Source organism: Ptiloglossa arizonensis, chromosome 2 (genome assembly GCF_051014685.1).
Source record: "Ptiloglossa arizonensis isolate GNS036 chromosome 2, iyPtiAriz1_principal, whole genome shotgun sequence".
Taxonomy (NCBI): domain Eukaryota; kingdom Metazoa; phylum Arthropoda; class Insecta; order Hymenoptera; family Colletidae; genus Ptiloglossa; species Ptiloglossa arizonensis.
Genome location: NC_135049.1, coordinates 14,092,239 through 14,109,161, shown reverse-complemented (window position 1 = coordinate 14,109,161; position 16,923 = coordinate 14,092,239). Strand labels below are relative to the sequence as shown.

Genomic DNA, 16,923 nt, shown 5'->3' with positions numbered 1-16,923 from the left:
TTTCCTTTCATTTTATTTAAAAAAATACATTCACTTCTAAAACTAAATGCAATAGTTTCGCGTTAAAAAATATTTGAGATATAATTATCTGTAGAGATAAAACTGTACAGATAGAATATACAAAAGTATTTACAAAGCGACTGTCACGTTAATGACAGACTCTAAAGACAATGCTTTTATTTAATTTAATTATTCTTTCCTCATATAATACATTCTGTTCTTCCTTTCCTTTTCTAAGGAATTTAATGATATTGTATGTGCAACAATGTAATATACATTACATTGATGGGATCAACTTTTAACACATTATTACTTTAGTATCTATCTACTAAATTTGTATAAAGAAAGAGGGATTCTGTTGATCAATACTTTTGTGAATGTAAGAACAATTTAAAACAAAAATAAGTATTGGTAATTCAAATTAGATTAGTTCTCACTAGTAGTAAGAAGCGAATTTAACGGATATTGTAATAAATAAATTAATATTTATAGCATTTAGTTCGTGAATAATGTAAACCTAAAATATTCTATTGAAAGACATTAGAAAGTAACTAAACATATTCTACACTCATGTAGATATTGCTAAATTAGTTTTATAACATTCTAAACTGCACAATGGTACTCCAGTTTTTGAGCATGAATATTTTTTCGGATTTTTGCATTGATTTACACCACAAAGGACTTGACTTGGAGGGTCTTTTCTGAAAAAAAAAATATATAATAAATAATACCATTAATTTTGTTTAATATTTCTAACTAAGATGATAAAAAATTTTAAATCATTTTCACTTACCCTTGTGTAGGTTGTAATGGAAAATCTTCTCCTGGAGGTAAAGATATTGAGCTTCTTTCTAATGTTAAACGATACGTAACTAAAGGAACTTGTCTTCTAGAAGGTTTACCTTTACTAATAACTTTAGAAGCTTTGGACTCTTGTTTCTTCAATAACCTTTCCATTGTTTTTTTCTACAAGTATGGCAAAAAATGTTTATATTTAGTATAAAATTGTATTACATACAAGTTCTAAAGAAAATCATATTAAATAACAGAGAAATAAAATTTTAGTAGTTAAATACCTTATCTTTTTCCCTCTTTTCATCTGCAAGTTGTTTTCTTTTTAAGGATTTAAGAGCTGCTTTTTGTATGGCTTCAGCTGTCATAACTTTTTCTTTGTATCCAGTTGGTAAAGACATAAGTTGTTCTACACCTGGATTTGGTTCTGTATCAGTTTTTCTTTCAAACATAGCTCTTTGACGAGCTGTCATTAATTTAGGATCCTTTGGTTTGATTTTTTTCAATTCATCATCTACCTACAATATAATCACAAAATTTGTGACATTATATTTCTCTTCTTATTTCAAGAAATGTATTTAGTAATTAGATTCCATTGACATTATTTATGTTTATTTACTTCTTCTAGTTTTCCAGATTCTATTGCATCGAGCCATCTTTCCTCTTCACTACTAGTACCACTGTCTTTCCCTTTATTACTCTTCGGTACTTTTTTCTTTGTTGTAGCTTTTGGTGATGGTGCAGTACTTGAACCTGCGATACTGATATTAGATGATTTCTGTACTTTTTCACGAGGTTTCTCTGAACTATAAAATAATTAAATGGTACTTTGTTAACATGAAATGATACATTTAAATGTATTGTTAAATAATACATTTATTTTACTTTGATGATTTCAAATTTATATTCTACTTACCCTTTATCATCATCCTTTTTCATTTTAACTCTAAATGTTTTCTTTTTTTCTGTTTCAACAGCAACATCATTAAAACTATCACTTTCATCATGTGTTGGTTTTTTCTTCTTATGTTTTTTATGTTTATGTTTCTTATGTCTTTTTTGTGGAGATACTTCGTTAGTTTCTAAAATGTGAAGAATATATATTTATTTAACTATGAGAAAATAAATAAAACTGAACATAAATACATGTTTGGCTTTTTAAATTTCCCGCGAAAATATATCTTCGCGAAGTGCCATTGTGGTTATTTGCTGTTGATATCGCTTCACTGAGTTGACTATCTCAAAAGAACTTTACTAACCCCAGCGACGAAATTAAAAGAAAGAAAGAATTAATAAATGCGATCATTGTTCCGTAATGTGAATATTAATCACTCAGTATATGGAAAAGCGTACCTACAATCATATCTTCATCTGTGCTTATTTCTTTCGTCTTACCCATTTTTGTGAAAAGCTGATCCGCTTGAACTGTCGATGTAGTAATATGTACGGCGTGCGATATAGTGCCAATGTAAATTAATTTCGTAACTATTATGTTGGTATACAAATTTTAACGTTGGTAAGCATGAAGTTTAAAACTTAATTATAAATATATATACACTTTTTTACAATAAAACAATTACTTTATTCTTGTAAAATATATTAAATTCAAATGTATTATAATGTCACTTTACAATTACTTTATTAATGTAATATAATTTTTGAATGTAGGAACAATAAGTTTGTTTCGTTAGCATTTACTTGTACAAAATTGAACAAAATAATTAACTTTCTTTTAAAATTAATAAATTTTTTTTAAACTTTATGCAATTATTAACAATTTTTAAGTAATTATATATATGTATATAGATTAGAAATATATGTATTTTAAAAATGAAATTACTTAAAATATGTTATTGAAGATATGCCTTATCTATTTAATTCAAAATGTAAGATTCATTTACAAAGAAGTTATTTAATTATATAACACCTAAATAATAAATAAAATAGAAATACATTGTTATCATAAATTATAAAATTAAAATAATACATTTATGATAAAAAGACAACTGTTGTATTTTACAATCATAAAATACAATTAATTAAAATCATTTTGAAATAATTAATACTCTACATATGATTATCATACACTACTTTTATTATGCAATTCCAATTTCAATATCACAGTAATACTTATTAACACTCTGAATTACATATCTGTATGTGTATTTTTCAATGTTAATTTATTTTATTATCATAATTCAAGACAATAAGAATATTTTGTTAATACCATATATTTTACGCAATTTAATTCACTTACTCAGGACAGATAAATACTTATGTATTCCATGTTGATATTTTTGTTTATGTAACTATTTTATTTCTTTATTATGGATCTAGCAAGTATTATTTGATATTTTTCTTTACATTTTACAAAAATACCCTGTTCTCCAGACAATTATTATCTCAGATATTTAATGGCCCCACATTTTGCAAATTTATTTTTCTTAAATAAAATTTGAAGAAAAATATTTTGCAAATCAGTCTTTTTCTAACAAATATGCACACAGATACAAATAATATTTGTTAAAGCATAGATTAACACATCATATTATTAATGTTATCTAAGTTTGCAATGAAAGCTATAGTTTAATACACATTTCATAAAATGGTACTAAATATAATATTATCATTATTTTTTATAACAGTTATAGCGTTATCTATACATGGAGCCGGGTTATTTTTATTCAGTAGATTAAACTTGATATTAAACATCATACAGTACTACCATTTGATATTTTATTTTTGCCTTTGGATAAAATATTTTGGCAAATCTGCAAATTCACAATAGATGTCATGTACAAACATCTTTATTATATACAGTTTCAAAAATGTAAGCAAATGTAAACACCTGGAAGAGTGTGGATTAAAATATGTTGTTTTGTTATTTGAGCAGCGATGAGTTGATTCTTCAAAAAACAATAGATACTGTTTTTGTTTTTGATTTATGAACTGATTGAAAAAAATTATTCAAAAAATTTATGAGGTTCTCAATTCACCCGGATACAAGACAAAACTTTTTGTATATTTTTAAATAATTGTAAAACAAACGTTGCTGGCTTGCACAATGTAGCTAGATTAGAAATTTCGTCGATTTAATAAGTGGACCATGGCTACCCTATGTATTTTGACGGGACGTACTAGTTTCCTGAAAGAAAACATAAATAATCAGTACAATTTTTCATTCATTTTTGACAGCGACTAATTCTATTATTTTACATATGAAAACTTGTAATTTCAACAAATGTTAAAGCTCGTGTCGGTTTTACCTGACTACAAGGAGGCCGCTAAAACTGTGCTCTACCGTGAGGTTGAAAAATTCAAGCAGCAATAATATTTTCATTAACATAATATATATTGCATTTAGCTTAACTTACATATTACATAATTGTATTAACTATAGCAGTTTATAATAAATATGAAATATGAACGACACTCACTACCTAAAATTTCAAAATTTTTCTTATATAAAATTATAGGAACTTAAACTTCTTTTTTTTTATCAAAAACCTTGTTTTTTCATATTACTATAATGTATACGCATAAATATCGTCTTGTATTCGGGAGAATAAAATATGTGGACTTTTAATTTTTGAATTTAGTAAATCAAGAAATAGTAAACAATCTTTGTATGAAAGTTTTCCTACAGTGAAATAATTGTAGGTATGAAACTGGAATACATATGGTCCCTTCATTAAATATAAGATTTTGCACCATATTAGGGGAAATATAATTCATTGAATTAAACATATTTGTTTTCATAAATTCAAGTACGTAAGTAAAGTAAAAAGCATTAATATGAGAAAAATGTACCACATTTTGGAATGATGTACAGAAATTAACACAAAGCTTATATGCTTATTAAAATTATTATGTTGTTCAAGATACAGGACCTATGTTTATATAATTTCGAATAACATTAAGTTGTACCTGGCTGATATCATTTTATATACTCTGTTGTAGTTATTTTACTGGCAGTGTTTACTCCACAGCATCCTTTAAGCAGTTTAATAGAATTTTTCTGTTGAAAATGTAAGCAAACACATTTTTTATTTCATTAATTTATTGACATATATAGAATTCTGTTTTGTAAAAAATGATATAAACATGTTGAATTTATAATAATGCTAGTAATAGTAATAAAAATATTGATAATTATGATACTAATAATAATAGTAATAGTAATAGTAATTATAATTGTATAATAGTAATAACTATAATAATAATAATACTTATAACAGGTAACAATGCAGTCCTATGTTGTGCAAGTTTTTATACAATTTATTATTCTAAATAACTGCTTAAAAGTTGTTATAGAGTATCAGATAGTAAATAATTCCATCAATCACAGAATGGCAACTTCGACTTACTTCTGTTTTTACTTCTGACACAACATTTGGCACATAAATAGTACTTGCATCTCTGTTTCCTTGTAGTTACTTATTTTCAAATTCTCAATATGAAAATAAGAAATAAGAAAACTAATTTATATTTTTGTATTATACTATACCTTATTGCATAAGTATGAATTAATTCAAGACGAATTTGTCATTCTGTTAGAAATCAAAATTATCTGTAAATGATCCCAGATATGTAAAATAATTAGGATATATATCTATATATCAAGAAAATATAAAAGTGTGATGTGAAACTTAATGATAGCCCATCATACAACCAATCCTAACGATATTGTTCGTTCATTGTTGTACGAGAAAGGGAAAGAGACACATATATATATGTGAAATATTTATATATTCATATGTATATATGGAATTTTGTTTGTATCTCCTTTTTCACACATCTTACTTTATATTGGCTCGCGTCTTAAGGGCGAGGACTCGAACGACGCTAAGGGTCGCGGGATGAGGAAAGGTAAGGGGGGCAAGGTTGGGTCAGTTGGTGTTTTGTTTGTTGGAGCGAAGGCGAGCCAAGCCTGAACGCTCACCCTCTTCTTCATCTGATGTACAAGGTGGTGCACCACTGACTGCACCACGTGAGGATGTTGCTTGCATAAGTTCTTGGTCAGGACCATTTCGGTGTTCATATAACAAAATATTTAATGTCTCTTCATAAATTCTGGCCTCTGGAAACTCAACCTATGTGTTGTGAATTAAAACTTTACTTTTTTACTTCATATTCAAATTAATACTTCACATTATATAGTATATACTTTTATAATTAATATATGTAGAAACCTTAATATAGTGCGCATTGTTTAATGTTACCTTTGTGTGTTTTTTGTCAGTTGTATATACAATGGAGTGACAACAAACTTCTGCAACTTTGCGACCATGACCATAGAATGTCCAACAACAAATTTCACTGGAGCCAATAACATCTTTAATAAATAGCACTCTACCGCTGAATCTAAGGGACATTTTGTCGAACAATTCTATGTTTTTTAACAGATTGTCATCTGACGAACTGCAAAGACAAGGCTTTTTATATTTATTTGTTCTTTGCTTCACTGCATATCACAATTTCTATGAAACTGGTAGTATCACCTTGTATATGAATATTTGTTATTGTGCCTATTAATGAGCAGCTTCACTACCGGTTTAGTAGTACTGCTAATTAACAATTGCTCTTCTCTTTGAGAAGTGATAAGCGGAACCCTACATATAGGTTCTGCTTCTCTCTCCTTTCGAAGAAGCGCTTGTTCACAAGATTCAGCTAATTCGCTGATGCAATAAAATTTTGCTTCTGTAAGTAGTTCTGCCATTTCTTTTGTGCTTTCCGGTAATGGAACCGAGCCGTCCCTTAAGAAATTTAAGATTGTTCCAAAATGTTTACCGCACCTGTCTATTAATGTCCAACCTGTGAATACAATTCGTAACATTTATGTACGAAGCAAACTATTATTTGTATATTTTACATTATAAATAGATATTTAAATCTTTAAATAAAATTTTAAAGAATCGCGCATTTTTCATAAATGTAGAAATAATCTTTTATTATGCGTACTCTATTACAAGTTTTTTAACAAATTACAAAATTATTTTTACCATTTTTATGTGTTATGAATTGTGAATTATAAGGAACAATATAGTGGTAAAATTTAACATTTCTGAAACATCTCACCTTCGGGGTCTGTGAGAACTTCCATGCGACCACTAAACATAGCACGTAGCATAGTGTCATGTTTTTGGAGTGTACCTAAAGTTGTGTAGTATAGGGAACCGCCGATATTGAGCTTGATATACTCTGAAGGATACTTAATTTCCGCTTTGTGCTCTCCAGACATAACGAATAACATCGACGATGTATTGAAATGTTAGATAATAATAATAATAAATGTTTAAATGAAAAAGAATATTGATTTTGTTAAATGTCAAACCCAAAATATAACAGAAAAAATGAAGCGTTGAATCTATGGGACGACGATGTCAGTGACAAACGATAACCAGAGCAAAGATATTTTATGTAGCATTTATTAGTCCCATTTTAAATATTAAAATCTTACTAAACGGCACGATTCACTGGTCTTTTATGTCTTATGATTCGATAAAAAAAATACATCCTATCGTACCCCCATTTTGGTGAGTGACTAGCATGAAGAAACGAAACTAGTTTGAGATATGCGCAGGCGCGACTAGTTAGAGTGATCGTTTGTTTATTTAAGAAAATGGCCGACTCTTTGGCAAAGTATGGGATTTACATTGATGATTTAAGTAAGATCCGTATATTAGAACCGGAAGTGGCGAATCAGACAAACAAACTTAAAGAAGAATGCCGGAATTTCATTTCGAGTGAGTTTTATAAAAATTATTGCAATTACATAATGTAATTTGCATTCATTTCCTGTTTCGGTATGCATGACTTCATCAGAAAAGTGTTTTGACGAGGTTCGTTACTTGGCTTACCTCGTTATCTTTTATTCTTCGTGAATTCAATAATCGTTCAATATGCTTTGGACAAAACAAATGCATGCACATACTTGCTGATAGTAATTACTGCCATCTACATAGGTTGCCGCCTTCGGACGAAATCTTAACCAACGTTTCAAAATGAATGTCTCATATTACAATTCTAAACTTTCCATCATTTTATTATTAAACAGACATATCTACATTATGTATATTATTTTCTATTCCACTATTGTTGTCATAAACATTTATAGAACCAGTTTTTTTTTAAAAGTAATTTATTTTTAGTAATTCAACTGCTGTATATATACCTAATAAAAATTTGTTACATTTCTTATTTGTGTTTAAATATGTTCTTCTAATTGTAGCGTAAATTCTGGTGTAAAAATCTTCACATTTTTTTGCTTAATACAAATCAAATACGTAATTTGTAATAAACTTCTAGAATAATTTTTGAATGAAATGCTTCTTCAGCATTTATTTTATAGAAATATTTTAATACCTTTTAATTTACCATTTTATTCAATAAAGTTTTTATATCATTTTTTGTTTCTCAGAAATTACTGAATTTCAAACAAATTCTGACGAATTTATAGAAGTAATAGATCGATTGGCGAACGAAGTGGAGAAGGAGAAAATGAAAACGATTGGAACCCGGAATTTACTTCGTTCTATGGCGAAAGAAAGAGATGCTCAAAAACAGCAAATTCAGGTGATTATACGCTAAATATATGCATAAATGATAAAACTGAAATATCTGTGAAAATAAATACCTTAAGGGTCGAAATCATGTTACTGCTTGATTTAACTTATATTGCGAGAATCCGTAGCTGTTCTTTGAAACTCGCTATATGTCTATTTATATAACAGAATTCTTTAAAGAAAATGTAATGCTAAATATTATATGGAATAAAAAGGTATAAGCTTTCTTTATAGTTATATTTTTAAAATAAGGATAAAATTAAAAAAAATAGTAATCCAATTTTAATTTCAGTATTTTTTGCTGATGTAAAAAATAATAACAGTTAATTCTATATAATATTTCGAAATGACATAGAATTTATCCATAAAATATGTATACAGACGTGTTCGACATGATTTTATTTTTTTGGTTACGATTAACATTGTTTAAATTTTTTAAAAATCGGTCGGTAAGTAGCATGAGATGAATCGTTCATGATATACATACGTACTAAATGCCGCCCTAGCACATCTTCAGCGCTTAAAGCTTTAACATTCAGAAAATATTAAGTAATAATTAACTCAAAATATCTTGAATATAATATAAAGTGTATGAGATGTATTAATTTTACATAAAAATATTTATGAATAAATAAGTAAAATAATATTTGCTAAAGTACATTGTAATTAATATAGCTTAAAAGAACTTAATATTTATTAATTACAGGCACAGATTCTTGAAAAATCTATGGAACTTGAGAGACTTCGTATACAATATGATTCTTTAAGAAAGATTGAAATGGAACAGTTAGAAACCATTGAACAATTAAGTGTGAATTAAACATTAAGTAGGTTAAAAAAATGGCAATAATTGTAATTTTCGACGAATTGAGGAGCACAAGTAAAATTACCAAAAATAATTAGAGCGACATATATTATGAAACAAGATATTTATACATAAATTTATGACGAAGTTTGCAGTTAAGACGGTATCGGGGTTTAAACCCTTCTTAATAAGACGGCGTCGAATGTACATACATATTGTGAAGGTTCTCAACCCCTGAATCAGAAAGGCACATCAGTTAATTCTGAGTGATACTAGGTACTGTTTCTAGTATTCATATGCTATTGATCACCTTGACAATAGTGTTATTTTTCCTTTTTCGTAAATGTTACGATTACTTTCTTTATATAATTAAAAACAGTTTTTCATACAATTACTGTCTACTAACAGCCGCAATTACATGTGAGCATTGATAGAAGATGAATAACAACAAAAAATCTAAAGCAATTTTAAAGATACCGCGGATAATTTATATTAATTGTTTATCTAACAGCTATACTGTTTAGTGAACAAAAATGTTGTATTTTGTAAATACACAATCGTTGCAATATTGAATACTTATGATACGATGAAGTAGTGATATAATGAAACCATGTCTGTGAGATAAAAAATATCTTGTGAAGCAGTATTTCTATATTTTACTTATTAAAAATGTTCCTTATTTATGTATCATCACCACGTAAAAAAGAAATCGAACTAGTCATATAGATGAGAAACTATGTAAGCACATAGTGTGGATATAACGATTTTGACTGAAATAAAGTACGTACTTCTTAAAAACAGATAAATAATTTAAATATTTTTCCCATCCTCCCTTTTTACACATTTCTTATGTTAATTTAGTCTACTTTTCAATACATATTTTATCAATTTTCAAATTGTTTGTTTTTAGTTTTAAATCTAATCAATTTAAATAATTTTATTAATTACTTTTATCCTTAAAAATGAATATCGTGTTTACGTTATTATAAATTTACAAAACATTTCTGATGGTGTATGAAATTTTAAAAGAAATTCAGAGTTTTTTGAAGTAAATAGTACCCCATAGTACAGCGCATACGCTTTTAACAGTATTTTTAGTACAAGATCACAAATTGGTAACGCGAAATACGCAATTGTTCTCAATACACGATACAACAGTTTACACATTTTGAGACTACTCGCACACCCATCCATTCAACCACTATACCCAGGGATTCAAAAATAAACTTTATTTCGTAAAAGTAAGAAATGGTATCGTGTTGAATTACAAATATAAATCCTATAGTCTAAATTTATAAATATGTACAATTACATATCTACTATGGATGTCATCTAAAAACTCAAAGAGTATACTTCGTAAATGTTGATGGAGCAAATGGGATGATGTATAATCGAATTTTTTTTATGTAAAAATGGGAATTGTAGATATGAACCAAAGGAATTTTCCAAAGTCATTTGGAAAATGTAAAAGTTTAAAACCAAATGTATTTTTGATCTAATTGTTACTGTATCTTAACTTGTTTATACTATTTGTAAAATTTTACAAGGCTTTGATTTAGTGAATGATTTAAAACTGATGTTGTTTATACTTGTCATCTACCTTATCATTATCATAGAAAGTACTTATAAAGTGAAACATCTATTACTTTGTTAATTATACAGAATTATGTTTGAATGCCTTACATATTTTGTACATGATGTTATAAAAATGTTAGACCGTACAATGCACTACTCATTAACAGATACAATGAATTAATTTTAAAAATTATTGATGTCAAAGTTAAAAATAACAGACAATGTTTATTTCTATTCAAAGAAAAATTCATTCCTGTTAGAGTGAACTTCTAGTACCAAAATGTAAGCAGTAAAATATCATCCTCATGTGCTCCAACTCATCAGTCTGCTACCAATAGTCAGCACTAACATACTTTACATGTTATTTGAAGTAACTGTATTGATCGCCATCGAGTATCCGTTCAAAATTCACAGTTCTATAGAATTACATCATTTTACATAAATTCACATTCACTCATCTGTCCCCAGAGATCAGTTCATAACATTTAACACAAATCTCACATAGTCGCTTCGGTCTTAGGACGTTTGCAGGGTGTCGTCGTGTTTTCCTGTGTAACACAGTCATTATTCTCTTCTGTGGGTGCAGATGGTGACAATGCCCTTTTAGCAGTACATACTTCGGCGGTAGTACTGTTTGTTACGACATCAGCCTGTTGTTTAAATCGGATTATTACAGCTGTCATATTATCGCATCCTGTACCATCTCCACATGTATCAGGTGCAAGACAATGGTCAAATAGCTGTAATAAATGTAATATTTTTATTAATAATTGATATAGGTTGTAAATGAAGTAAGATTAGAAGTAGTCAATTATTATGCACCTCTTCACAAATTTTTGAAAGATTATCATAATTGTTTGTCAGACGAGCACGGATAAATTGTATAACGTCTTGACTTGACATGAAGTTCCAAATGCCGTCACAGGCAAGCACCATAAATTCATCTTTATCTGGTTCAATTGTGATATGCCTCACATCCGGAAGTGCAGAGATCATTTGCTCTTGTGCCGGTAAATCAACATTTTGTTTATAAGCATGGTCCCCAAGTGCCCTTGATAAATTAAGGCCACCATTTACTCTACCATCAGCTGTCACTTTTCCACCAGCCTTTACTATGCGTTCCATTTCTGGTTCATCTTCAGGTTTGTGATCTAAACTAAGTTCAACTGCTTGACCATCTCTACATAAAACACAACGAGAGTCTCCAGCATTTGCTACGAATAATTCATTGTCCTTCATTACTGCAACTACCGCAGTGCATCCACTATCATAACCTGGCTGTATAAATTAATGATTCATATTACTTAATATTAAAGCATATTTAAAAAATTTAAATTGCTTTTTATTAATATTATTTAATATGCTTATAAAAGGAATCATACCTCTTCTGTATCCATCATAAGACCCTCACTATCATCATCGTCGTCATCATCATCAATATTACCATCTCCATCCTCATCTTCTTCATCTTCATCTTCATCACTTTCATCTTCATCGACATCTTCTGTATCGTCTTCGTCACTAACACTATGAAATAAAAATATAATATAAATTGTACAATAAGGACTATGACTATGTATAAAGAGAGGAACATTTTCGTTTTATCAATGATTTCTACCTTTCTGGGACTCCGTCGAATGTTTCATCATTTTCATCATCGTCGTCATCTTCCTCAGAATCTTCAGTATCTTTCTTTAGAAGAGTGTGATATAAAGTAACAGGTTGAATTCTTCTTCTACCAGTACTGCTTATTCGTTCTTGCTGTCCTGCATCCCCATTTTCTACAGGAATACACGAACTACTTGATACATTATCACCCCCACTCTTACTGCTATCTGCATCTCCAATTCGTTTTGATTCTGCACCATTTACTTCTACTTCACTTGCATTTGATTCTGCACATGTAATTTTGCCAGGACTCGAGACTTTTTTGTCTACATCTCCAGAACTGTCAGGCATGTCTGCACTTTTTGTTGGTTCAACATCTGCTGTTGATCCAACTGGTGGAGATGCATGAACATTTCCATTACTAGTTGTTGAATCAAGAACTTGTTCAGCTTCATTGTTTCCTGGGCATTCGGATTCCTTTCTTTCCATTGTGCTGGATAATGTTGATCCACATGGTTGGCTGGAACTACTCACGTCAGTTTCATTTGTATTCCATGAAGATGAAGACGATGAACAACCTGCACCAGATGATGAACTTGCTTTTTCTCTACCTCTGCGACCACGCAAGTAAGGACTTGCAGAACAGACTCGTTTATTGCATGTTTCATTTTTCAGATTTTTTACGTTAGGATTTGATTCTGATTGATATTTTGCCATTACTTCTTCCAATGGCATTGTTGCTTCCATACATAGATTATTAACATTTTCTTCTTCATCTACATGCAATATAATGTATGAAGATGACTTTATTAAATATATCTTTGTACACAGAAATAGGTGGACAAACTAATAATTACAAAGCATAATTAATAGTATAATTTATGTAAATGTAATTTATACAGAAATGTATTTTAAGTAGAAAAATAAACGCACCAGATTCATTTAAATCATCTTTCTTTTTGTCTGACGTAGATGTTCCTGCAAGCTCTTTAAGAATAGTAACTACTTCAGGTTTTTCAAGCGTGGCATCGAAGCCTAAAAAGGCATCGATAAGAGCTTGCCTTATATCCCCTCTTTTGTATGCATCAGTTTGTTTAATAAAATCTGGTAGATTACGTGCACAATAAGTTGCCACTTCGTGTCCACCATGACCATCGTATACAGCAAATAAGGAAACATTTTCATCAAAATCTATGCAACAATTGTGTGCATCCTATAGACAAATAATTACATTGTGGACGTGTTGCAATATAATTTGAGTACATCTTAATTTATTTAAATTATTAAAACTTTATCTTACTTTATATATACTTTGTATAATTAAAATTTATTACAATCGATATTATAATACAAAGAAAACCTTCAAATATATTTGATAAATAAGGTTGTCATGTACATTAATATCATAAACTCATCACTGGTTTTATATATAATATATTACATCATTTTTAAAAACTAATAATTAAAATTTGATAAACTGATATTTTACTTTTGTTACTTTCTATTGTTTAAAAAGTAATTGTTATAAGGAGAACCGAAATTAGATAATTGAATAGTCCACTTTGGGTTAAATAATTCTGTCAGTTGCATTACTTTTCTATTTCTATACCGTACAATAGAAAAATAACATCGTGAAGTATAAAATGAGTATATAAAATATTGTAAGAAGTTTTATCATTTGTACAAAACACAACAATTTTTATAGATCACGATAACTTTTGTGTTAAAATGAACTTTAAAACATTACAATAAATGTTATTAATTTTGCAACGGTGCCGTTTATGGTTTTCTTTACACGCAAAACGTTGAAACATTCCCGTTACATTTAGCACAGTATTTTCCGTATCGTTGAGTCGAATAGACCGAATTTCGCGCTTCGAGACATAGGTGGATTACGTTTCCAATGGATCAGGATGGATGTCGTAATACCCTGGCGAAACGGTGAACCGGCAAACCGTTCTCTGACCGAAACGAAACTGGGTAACGGTGCACTGGCCGCTCGAGGGTTTTAGCTTACCTCTTGACTAATTCGCCAGCCTTGCATGGAACTCGCGCCGAATGCGACATTCTTTCCTACTTCGTCGCTCGACACTTTCTTTGTAATCGGCTCTGACAAGTATGCACCCATTTTTGTTTAAACTAGCGATCTTTTCGTCGATTTTCTGGCGTTCGCGTAATATCACAATATCTCGATGAAATTACTATTCGCAAGCGCGGCGCACAGTCGTTAACTAGCCTCCATGACCGGTTTGGGTTTCTGTTTTCACTGCGCTACTGGCTCCATCTAGGCCGCCGCTTTTCTTACATGCGCACTTCGTTTTCGCGCCAAACTTTCGACGATTTTTCGTTGCTACACAATGGCGTTCCAGGTTACTTCGCGGTTGCGTCGTCTTTTTCAAGTGGCAAAAGACTAATTTCACCGTACAAGGAATTAAGATTATATTCAAGGTATTTTCCAATAGTTTATTTCAAAGTGGTTATAGATTGTATTGAAACAAATGAGGAACTCTGGATATAACTATAAAGTAACGAGTCTATTTTATTTTGATCGATTTCGATACAAACTTTACATATCGAAAAAACATAAAGTATTACAATATCTTAAACTCTCGTTTCAATTTAAATTTCAAAGTAATTGTCAATCAATCTATCTCGGTATCTATCCGAATTTATTTATATTTTAATATTGTTCGTATTTTTTAAAGTATTGTTCATTATCGTGCAATTTTAAACCTCTTCGATATATAACGAACATTTAAACAGCGATAGCGTTCATTTATAAGTACAAGATTAAAGAAGATATGTATGTATATTGGCTTTTAAGAAATTATGCTATATTAATCTTGGTGGAGTAAGCTCATGTTCAATTATTCGTATATGTATAGAAATTCATTGTCCATTTGAAAATTCGTGAATAAATTATATTGCATTCATTGCGTCTCACGACATTGATAACAAAGCATAAAGAAAGGAAATGAAGGTCAGGTTAGGAATGAAATCTACCAAATGTTTCGAAGAGTATAATTCTAAAAAGCAACTTTTTCAACAGAATTATTATAATAATAATATATTATGAGAATGTTTGCTGATTTTCATTACTAAAGTATTACTGGTAAATCTATATTTTATTTTATATTTCGGGATCAAAACTTTTGGACAGTCACATAGTACGATGGTGTAATAAAAAATTGATAAACACTTAGTAAAAATATTGACAATGCAGAGATTTAAAAAAGAAATAATCTCGAGACAAAGGAATGGTTATTAACAATATCCTTTCTTTCTTCAAAATTTACGTAGATGTAAATAAATGAAAATCGTTTCGAGTCAAATGGTTTGAAAAAAAAATAGATCAGAATCAATCATTTTGCTCGTATAATTTGAAGAATTATATTTCACATTTTGTTATACACTGTGTGAAATTTATAACAAATTTTCTACGAGGTAGATTTTCTTTAACCATAAATGTTACAGTATAATCGTAAACAATTTATTCTTGGAATGTTGGTATCCATAATGGAATAATAAAATATAAAATCTACGAGGTGTCTCACAGTAAATAATTTATTCTTGGAATTTTGGTATCCATAATGGAATAATAAAATATAAAATCTACACGGTGTCCCACAAGTTTTCGTACTTAAAGAAGACCAGGATAGTAGGATGGAGACTTTTCAAATTTCATGTAGCATCAGGAACGTTTTATGAATTTATAATAACGAAAATACTGTATTCATTTTGACGAACGAAAGTAATTAATCAAATTATTTAAATTGATCAGATTTGAAACTGAACGCATACAATTTAAAAATTGAAAATCGATAGAATGTGTATCGAAAAGCAGACGAAATTAATATAAGAAATGTGTAAAAATCGAGGAAGACAAAAATATCCAAATTATTTATCCGTGTTCAAAAAGTATATACATTATTTCAGTCGAAATCGTTCTATCTATTATAAACTATGTGCTTACATAGTTTCTCATCTGTAAGATTAATTCGATATCTTTTTTACGTGGTGATGATACATAAATAAGGAACATTTTTAATAACTAAATTATAAAAATACTGCTTCACGAGGTATTTCTTATCTTAGAAACACGGTATCATTGCATCACTATTACTACTACAAATGAATATTTTATAATATTTATAATGTCAATCGTAACGCGACCACTTTGCTTATATTTTTATTTATACTATGTTGTTCAATAAGTTTCGTCGTTCGATAAAACTTATTGAACAGTATAATTGCTCATTTGTCGTTCGATAAAATTTATTGAACAACCTATTAGACATTAAAAGCTGTTGTCAAGTAACGAGAATTAATAAACAAGAAACTATCCTTTCTATTTAGTATACAACCTATCAGATATTAAAAACTGTTGTCAAGTAACGAGAATTAATCAACAAAAAACTATTCTTTCTATTTAGTATACAACCTATTAGATATTAAAAACTGTTGTCAAGTAACGAGAATTAATCAACAAGAAACTATCCTTTCTATTTAGTATACAACCTATCAGACATTAAAAACTGTTGTCAAGTAACGAGAATTAATAAACAAGAAACTATCCTT

At 29.1% G+C, this 16,923-nt stretch overlaps 4 protein-coding genes across 8 annotated transcripts; 1 reads left to right on the top strand and 3 right to left on the bottom strand.

Annotated features, from left to right (window-relative positions):
* Window positions 1–5: 5 nt before the first annotated feature.
* On the bottom strand, window positions 6–2,259 carry LOC143143745 (INO80 complex subunit B). 2 transcript variants are annotated; one of them, XM_076305386.1, is made up of 6 exons: window positions 2,188–2,259; window positions 1,709–1,874; window positions 1,412–1,598; window positions 1,077–1,310; window positions 794–966; window positions 6–701 (listed from the first exon to the last, which is right to left on the bottom strand). In XM_076305386.1, the coding sequence occupies exons 1-6, from the start codon at window positions 2,189–2,191 to the stop codon at window positions 569–571; spliced, it is 897 nt and encodes a 298-aa protein (XP_076161501.1). In that variant the 5' UTR covers window positions 2,192–2,259; the 3' UTR covers window positions 6–568. The 2 variants fall into 2 exon arrangements, with proteins under 2 accessions (XP_076161501.1, XP_076161500.1); XM_076305385.1 differs by having other exon boundaries at window positions 2,146–2,241.
* A 755-nt stretch (window positions 2,260–3,014) lies between these two features.
* On the bottom strand, window positions 3,015–7,787 carry LOC143143746 (BTB/POZ domain-containing adapter for CUL3-mediated RhoA degradation protein 3). Of its 3 annotated transcripts, none has more exons than XM_076305388.1 (5): window positions 6,871–7,630; window positions 6,294–6,606; window positions 6,015–6,213; window positions 5,735–5,885; window positions 3,015–3,937 (listed from the first exon to the last, which is right to left on the bottom strand). In XM_076305388.1, exons 1-5 carry the CDS (start codon window positions 7,043–7,045, stop codon window positions 3,930–3,932), a joined length of 846 nt encoding a protein of 281 aa, XP_076161503.1. In that variant the 5' UTR covers window positions 7,046–7,630; the 3' UTR covers window positions 3,015–3,929. The 3 variants fall into 3 exon arrangements, with proteins under 3 accessions (XP_076161503.1, XP_076161504.1, XP_076161502.1); XM_076305389.1 differs by lacking the exon at window positions 3,015–3,937 and adding an exon at window positions 7,653–7,787 and having other exon boundaries at window positions 3,944–5,885; window positions 6,871–7,023; XM_076305387.1 differs by lacking the exon at window positions 3,015–3,937 and having other exon boundaries at window positions 3,944–5,885; window positions 6,871–7,628.
* Ift20 (intraflagellar transport 20) lies at window positions 6,970–9,808 on the top strand. Of its 2 annotated transcripts, none has more exons than XM_076305393.1 (4): window positions 6,970–7,328; window positions 7,412–7,538; window positions 8,252–8,367; window positions 9,064–9,808. In XM_076305393.1, exons 2-4 carry the CDS (start codon window positions 7,415–7,417, stop codon window positions 9,175–9,177), a joined length of 354 nt encoding a protein of 117 aa, XP_076161508.1. In that variant the 5' UTR covers window positions 6,970–7,328; window positions 7,412–7,414; the 3' UTR covers window positions 9,178–9,808. The 2 variants fall into 2 exon arrangements, with proteins under 2 accessions (XP_076161508.1, XP_076161506.1); XM_076305391.1 differs by having other exon boundaries at window positions 6,975–7,328; window positions 8,213–8,367.
* Window positions 8,672–14,586, bottom strand: LOC143143741 (putative protein phosphatase CG10417). The gene is made up of 6 exons (XM_076305376.1): window positions 14,363–14,586; window positions 13,279–13,558; window positions 12,356–13,121; window positions 12,120–12,264; window positions 11,560–12,015; window positions 8,672–11,477 (listed from the first exon to the last, which is right to left on the bottom strand). Exons 1-6 carry the CDS (start codon window positions 14,471–14,473, stop codon window positions 11,235–11,237), a joined length of 2,001 nt encoding a protein of 666 aa, XP_076161491.1. The 5' UTR covers window positions 14,474–14,586; the 3' UTR covers window positions 8,672–11,234.
* Between the last annotated feature and the right edge of the window lie 2,337 nt (window positions 14,587–16,923).

Excerpts from the sequence above, each read along its gene's own strand:
- LOC143143741 (XM_076305376.1), bottom strand. The coding sequence starts at position 14,473 with ATGGGTGCATACTTGTCAGAGCCGATTACAAAGAAAGTGTCGAGCGAC. Across the intron at positions 13,559-14,362 it reads GCTGGCGAATTAGTCAAGAG|GATGCACACAATTGTTGCAT; the intron begins GTAAGCTAAAAC and ends ATTTGTCTATAG. Across the intron at positions 12,265-12,355 it reads TTCGACGGAGTCCCAGAAAG|TGTTAGTGACGAAGACGATA; the intron begins GTAGAAATCATT and ends TTTATTTCATAG.
- Ift20 (XM_076305391.1), top strand. The coding sequence starts at position 7,415 with ATGGCCGACTCTTTGGCAAAGTATGGGATTTACATTGATGATTTAAGT. Across the intron at positions 7,539-8,212 it reads ATGCCGGAATTTCATTTCGA|AAATTACTGAATTTCAAACA; the intron begins GTGAGTTTTATA and ends TTTGTTTCTCAG. Across the intron at positions 8,368-9,063 it reads CTCAAAAACAGCAAATTCAG|GCACAGATTCTTGAAAAATC; the intron begins GTGATTATACGC and ends TATTAATTACAG.
- LOC143143745 (XM_076305385.1), bottom strand. The coding sequence starts at position 2,191 with ATGGGTAAGACGAAAGAAATAAGCACAGATGAAGATATGATTGTAG. Across the intron at positions 1,875-2,145 it reads AGATGAAGATATGATTGTAG|AAACTAACGAAGTATCTCCA; the intron begins GTACGCTTTTCC and ends TTCACATTTTAG. Across the intron at positions 1,599-1,708 it reads AAAAAGGATGATGATAAAGG|TTCAGAGAAACCTCGTGAAA; the intron begins GTAAGTAGAATA and ends ATTATTTTATAG.
- LOC143143746 (XM_076305387.1), bottom strand. The coding sequence starts at position 7,045 with ATGTTATTCGTTATGTCTGGAGAGCACAAAGCGGAAATTAAGTATCCT. Across the intron at positions 6,607-6,870 it reads AGTTCTCACAGACCCCGAAG|GTTGGACATTAATAGACAGG; the intron begins GTGAGATGTTTC and ends TTGTATTCACAG. Across the intron at positions 5,886-6,014 it reads CTGACAAAAAACACACAAAG|GTTGAGTTTCCAGAGGCCAG; the intron begins GTAACATTAAAC and ends CACAACACATAG.